We start from the raw sequence: 6,525 nt of genomic DNA, 5'->3' as shown, positions 1-6,525 counted from the left end.
TCTCTCTCTCTCTCTCTCTCTCTCGCTCTCTCTGTGTATGTGACTGTGTGTGTGTGTGTGTCACTCTTTCTTTCTCTCTTTTTTTTTTCTTTCTTTTTCCTCCATTCTTCCTGACACCACTCCTGAAATCGTTCACTCTACACGAACGTAATATTCTCTTTGATGAAGCGTAGTTTACTTAGATTGTTTTTTTGGTGGGGGTTTTTTTTTGTTGGTTTTGTTTTGTTTTGTGTGTGTGTGTGTGTGTGGAAAGGGGGGTGGGTCAGTCTGGTGAATACCCAATAACCCTCTGCGGTCAAGATCTACACACGAAATTAAACACGGGTAAAACACTTTCCCTCAGTTTTGGAGCTCAAATTCTACACATTCGTAGTAACGCAGATTCCATATATTATTATATGAAGTGTCGTCACCTCAAATGTTTATAGAAGTCATATTGTTCCCATTTTGACTTAATGAAAAAAATGATGAAATGATATTTGTTTAGATCTAAATTTCCTCTGCCAAAGCACAGAAAAGTAAGAAATAGAAAAAAATAAACACTCTTGATTTACCGACCAAGAGGAAATGGGACAGAGACGGTTGCTATCATTTCAGATACTTCAACACGTGTTCACAGAAGACATAGGTGTCACGACGTGGTGGAATCAGGCGCTCGTCAATTTTTTGCCACATGGAGTTATTGGTATCATCCTAAAGCCTGTTTATTTGCTTTGCTTTTGATGAAAAAATTACCCACCTATCTTGAGTAGAAGTCGAGATATTTGCACTTGGAGGAGGTGGGGGTCGCCTAGTTACAGAGGTAAAATGAGTAAGAAAATGGCCGCCAAAATTTTGGTTACGGTACTTCCAAAGATTGATAGTCCTTGGAAACTGCAAATTAATAGTTTTTGTGCCTTTGGTCAACATTTTGAGTAAAATTCCATGCTTAAAAGTGTTTTTAAATTTGAAAAAAATGTCCCAACGACCATAGAAATGCAGCTTTGATTTCCTTATTTTGACGAGCGCCTGATTTCACCAAGCTGTCTCTCTCTCTCTCTCTCTCTCTCTCTCTCTCTCTCTCTCTCTCTCCCTGTCTTTCTCCTTTCTCTCTCTCTCTCTCTCTCTCTCTCTCTCTCTCTCTCTCTCTCTCTCTCTCTTTCTTTCTTTCTCTCTCTCTTTCACTCTCTCTCACTGCATGTGTGTGTGTATGTGTGTTTGTGCGTGTTTGTGTGTATGTCACTCTGTCTGTCTGTCTGTCTGTCTGTCTGTCTGTCTGTCTGTCTGTCTGTCTGTCTGTCTGTCTGTCTGTCTGTCTGTCTGTCTGTCTGTCTGTCTGTCTGTCTGTCTGTCTGTCTGTCTGTCTGTCTGTCTGTCTGTCTGTCTCATATACTGCAGGTACTTTAGATAATAAGCTTATCTGAACATGTTGATGTTTCAGGATAACGCGTCTGTAATTTCACTTTAAGTCTACAACCGAAACTACGGTTTAAAATAGACTTAAGTAGGCCTACATGTGTGAAAAGAAGCACTATAAACAAAACTGAAAACAGGAGAAATTTGAACCCCCCAAAAATGTCTAGGGGGAGAAATAATACGATGTATATTTTATTGAATGGTCTTACCTGAAAATGTAAATAAAGAACATACAAAGAAATTACTTACGGACGTTTCAAAACTTCTTCTTCTTCTTCTTCTTCTTCTTCTTCTTCTTCTTCTTCTTCTTCTTCTTTGCTTGTCCAGTAGTTGGACCAAACTATCTTTGGTTGGACTTTGCTTTCCGGACCTTTATGCAACAAAACATTGTGCCTGCTGGATTAAATTAATGTGGTTCCCAGCCATATTTCTATGTCCTGTTCATATCTTTGGTTAGGTCTCCCCCTTCCTCTCTCGCCTGCTGCCTGGTTTTTCTTTTTGACAGTTAACTTTATTACTTTCTTTCAATCCTTTCCAGATTCGTATTGGCGTTTCCATGACTCTAGCCAAAAACAAACTGATGCTGACGGAAGGCTGGTACAAGGTAAAGGACGGAACTCGTATCACCGAAGTCAAGGTCCCCTATATCTTGAAAAAAATTCCCAAAAGCAAATCGTCACATCCCCAGGCCGCTGGACGGCTCCCCGGAAACAAAAAGAAATCGAAAAAGGAAATCCTCTCAAACGAAACGACAAAAAAAGAAAAGAAGAAGGATAAGACGAAGAACAAGAAGAAGGGCAAGTCTGGAAGAAAGGGGAATAATAAGAGAAACCGAACGAAATACGCGGGACGACGTAGGCTCCGAGCCCGAAGTAGGTCACATCACAGACTCAGGATGCCCCCTTCCGACCCCGTAATGGTGGACAACTTTATCCAAGTTGTGCACGCGCTCAAGTCCGGGCGTGAGCTGTCCTTTTTGGTCAACCTGTCAGCGTGCTCGCCCCAACCCCGAGAAGCGGATAGTCGAACCCTGTTCGGAGGGAAGGTCAAGGATTTCGTTTACGTGAGCCAAGACGGGAACGACTACAGTCGAAAATCTTCTTATGTCTTTTTCACCACGGAAACCTCCGTCGTTGGAAACAATGGTGAGATCTCTCTCTCTCTCTCTTTCTCTCTCTCTTTCTCTCTCTCCCTCTCTCTCTCTCTCTATCTCTATCTCTCTATCTATCTATCTATCTATCTATCTATCTATCTATCTATTTATCTATCTATCTGCGTGTTTCTTCTTTTCTCTCAAACTCTGTTTGTCTGTCTGTCTGTCCACCCATATGTCTGTCTTCCCCCTCTCTACATGTATCTATCTCACAAACGTTCTCTCTCTCTCTCTCTCTCTCTCTCTCTCCCCACTCACTCAGTCCTCTTATCACGTCGGTCTTCAGAGAGTTCTTGATGTTTTGTATAATATCTCAGGGTTCATTCGGCCTCCTTCTCGCCAGCATCTGTGGTTTAATAGTTAGATATCGACATTACAAAAAGAAGGCATACAGATTTCCCAATAGGGAAGCCTATGTATATTTGTTTATAGGTTAATTCAGACCTATGTAGTTTTCGTTTTCAGTGAGTGCCTCTGTTGTGTTCCTCCTTGCCCGAGTTGGCCCTAAGAGGCAGGGTCAGAGCATCCCGCCTCCCAAACGATTTTGGTGGGAGAGTACAAAACGCCAACAATCTCTGTCTTCTTCTGTTTGCCGACTTTAAATTTAGAAATAGAGATTCTCGTTATTCCATCCAACTGTATGGGCCTTACACTGCTACAGTGTAATATGACCATAACTTCGCCAGCGATTTATTTCGTACCTCAAGCAAGTTAACAATTTTAATAGACTCTGGGTGGCACTCTACGAGCTTAAACAATTAGTGGACGGCAGAGCATAACATTCAAATATTATGATTCAAATTTCCCCACCCTTTCTCAAGTATTTGCTTCCAATACAATGTCTTTTAGAGGGAGCAAATGGGTGCACTCTGCTTGAAAAATAATTCAGTCGAACTGATAACCATTTGTCAAAGACAACCATTTAATAACACTCCCCCCCCCCTCCTTCTTATGTTTTCACTATGTAATAATGACTCAGTCCACAAGGACCACCTAAGATGATTACTTTTCTCCTCGACATTCTATGGTTGTCTTAGACAAGTTCGACTGTACATTATGTACTTCACTGAACATTTCACACCAGCGCCTGAGGTGTACCGGTTAGGTACTTTGCAGTCACACACAGGAGACTGACTACCTGAGTTAGATTCCCGAGTTGGGGAAATTTTTATCGAATATCTCGTTATTTCTGCTGGGATATATAATTGTATCCCTTTCTGGCCTTGTAGCCCCTGCCAAGCAGAGTTGAAGCTAACCTCTCGGGTGATTTAAATTGTGTCGATGGGGCGTAAAAATAAAAACACTTTCGCAAAACTTGAAAAGGAAAAAGATTTACACCTGAACATCCTCCTCTTTCTTTTTTTTTAAAAACTCAAACGAATAGACAAACATAAACAAACTTTATAAAAAACAGTCTGACTCCACCTGTTCCAGGTGTGGAGACCATCCGGCGAGAGTACACCCTCTACCTGAGACGACGCGTGTTTATCCGAGTCGTCAAGTTCAGAGACGAGGAACAGCCACGGTCCCAAGTGCTGTACATGTGTAAACTCTACAGAGCCAGGAATGGGTGAGTTATGAAACAAAAACAAAACAACTCAACGTTTGATTTTGTTTCTGATGAAAATATTTGCTTCTATCGATATTGTATCTTTAGATACAGTATGTAAATACAGAGATAATATCTCAAAATTAAATTAATTTTGTTTCTGGAGTAAATTTGGCTTCTATTTCTATTGATACTGTATCTTTATATTCAGAGCTAGGAACAGGGGAGTTATGAAAAAGAAAGCTCTACATTAATTGTATCTGATATAAATTTGGCTTCTAATTATATGGACACTGGACACTGTATCTTTATTCTCCACATACAGTATGTAGAGATACAGTACCCATGTTTACGTTTAGTCCAGAGTGTAACAATGTTGGGTAAATCGTGGGTAATTTTCAAAACGAATGTGTTATGACATTTTGAAAAAGACTAAATTTGGAAATGTCCTTTGGACCTTTTTAACAAACTACAATTAAAATATTTTCTTATTTATATTTTTGCGTTATAGGTTGTGAAGAATGAAAAATAAAAGTAGTTCATAAGTGTGTCTATCTTAGGTACGTCCACATTAACAGATTAAAAAAAATATATCAGGGTTGTTGTTGTTTTTTTCAGACAATTGTCTCTTGATACATTTTAAAGTACTGTAGTTGCTTCAACTCAGACTCGGATCTGTTTCTTTTTTCCAGTAAGGGTGCAGTGAAAATGTTTTATGACCCGGACATCCAAGTTGTCAAAGCCACCAGCCTGGCCGCTATGACGTCAGCCCTGGACGAAGGGCGAGCACTGCGGGTGATCACAGACCTGGGCCATTGTGCAGGACAGATGACTGGGTCGCCACTAACTGTGGGAGGAATAATCTCTGGTAAGAAGCTGCTCCAAACTGAGAATCCAAAGTCGTGACGTCTTTCGATATCAAAATCTCGCGGAAGCTGGGGTTCCCATGGAGTTGTAATGTCGAATAGCCCTGTCAAACGATTTTCAACTTTGACAAAGTGCATTGTAAACACCTTCTTTAAACGTGGTCAATATATTTACTTTTTACACCTCAAAGCATCATTAATAGAGACTTAGTGCAGAACAGAGACATATCATTAAAAAAAAGCTGAAACAAGGTTTGGATACAGCTGTGTCCACACGATTTTTTTCTCTCTAGTTCTGTTATGGAAGGTCACAATTAGAAATTTGAACCTTAAAATCTATTTTTTCAGCCACGTGACTTTCTGCTCTTGTTCAGACTCTCGGTCTCATCACAGGCCACCGCCAGTCTTAATTGCTTCTTAAATATCATAATTAGATATGCATATACGTTGTAGCTGGTATAATGCTGAACTTTAGTGAGGTTGACCCTGACTCGAATCCCCAATAAAGTATTTTTGTACATTATTTTAATCTTATGTGGCTCTCTACTCTCATCGGACCTATCAAAGAAGGGTGCTCTTATCACAGTGATATTTAGAAAGGTCCTGACTCTAAAACATAGAATCACAGTTTTGGAAGGAACATCAAACATGTACTATGCCAGAAATACGTTACCCTCGTCTGTGGTGTATGGGTCAGGCCGTTTACCATTGCACACAGAAGACTTGAATATAATTTCCAAGTGGGATTTAATTTAAATCAAGTATTCCCTCTGTCTACTGGGAGGCTGCATTCATCTCAGCTTGGATTGGTCCTGGCGGGCAGTCTATCTCATAAATGATCTTTTTTGTGTCTATGGGTACATAGCCTAAAGCATTTACTTACAATTGAAAAAACCCACACTTTTGGTGATTTCAGTACGAGTTTTTATAGCAATGCCCTCCTCACCACCACCCACCCTTTCCCTTGCAGATTTCAATATGGTGAACGGCGGACGTGCGTTGGAGTTGCTATTACCCATCGCCAACAAGTTTGAAGGCAGCGACAACCCCCGAGGGCTTTCCGGAAGTATTTCTATCACTGGGGAGGTTCCGTTCGTGAGAGTGGGCGGGCCACGCCCCTCCATGGGCAAGCAACTCTACGTGAATTCAGCGTACACTTGTACACTGAGTAGTTCCAACGTTGTCTACCCTGAGGATGAGAAGTTGAAACAGGCACCAGGAGTGAGAGTCTATTATCATGGCTCATAATATATATGTATGTGTGCGTTTGTGTGTGTGTGTGTGTGTGTGTGTGTGTGTATGTGGGTGTGTGTGTGTGTGTGTGTGTGTGTATGTGTGTATGTGGGTACGTATGTGTGTAAATAATATGTGCTAGTAATTATATCAACTTCAACTCACTGGAGTCTAGACGTGTGAGGAAGGAAAAATGAGAACAGAGAGAGACAGGGGGGAGGGGAGGGAGGGAGAGAGAGAGGGAGAGAGAGAGAGAGAGAGAGAGAGAGAGAGAGAGAGAGAGAGAGAAAGCTGGTAGTTAAAATGTACCAAAGATCACGCAATCGGGC

General features: G+C 41.1%; 1 protein-coding gene across 1 annotated transcript in view; it reads left to right on the top strand.

The window, feature by feature from the left end:
- Nucleotides 1-6,440, top strand: part of LOC101857298 — an 8,914-nt gene extending 2,474 nt beyond the window's left edge. The window contains exons 2-5 of the mRNA XM_005090451.3: nucleotides 1,934-2,540; nucleotides 3,983-4,118; nucleotides 4,790-4,965; nucleotides 5,934-6,440. Of these exons, the coding sequence (XP_005090508.1) occupies nucleotides 1,934-2,540; nucleotides 3,983-4,118; nucleotides 4,790-4,965; nucleotides 5,934-6,211 (1,197 nt within the window). The 3' untranslated portion in view covers nucleotides 6,212-6,440. The remainder of the gene's footprint in view (nucleotides 1-1,933; nucleotides 2,541-3,982; nucleotides 4,119-4,789; nucleotides 4,966-5,933) is intronic.
- The last annotated feature ends 85 nt before the right edge of the window (nucleotides 6,441-6,525 follow it).

The sequence above is a fragment of the Aplysia californica genome, unplaced genomic scaffold, assembly GCF_000002075.1.
Source record: "Aplysia californica isolate F4 #8 unplaced genomic scaffold, AplCal3.0 scaffold00017, whole genome shotgun sequence".
NCBI classification, from domain to species: domain Eukaryota; kingdom Metazoa; phylum Mollusca; class Gastropoda; order Aplysiida; family Aplysiidae; genus Aplysia; species Aplysia californica.
Note: the sequence above shows the minus strand (reverse complement) of the source record. Positions and strands in the feature narration are given on the sequence as shown.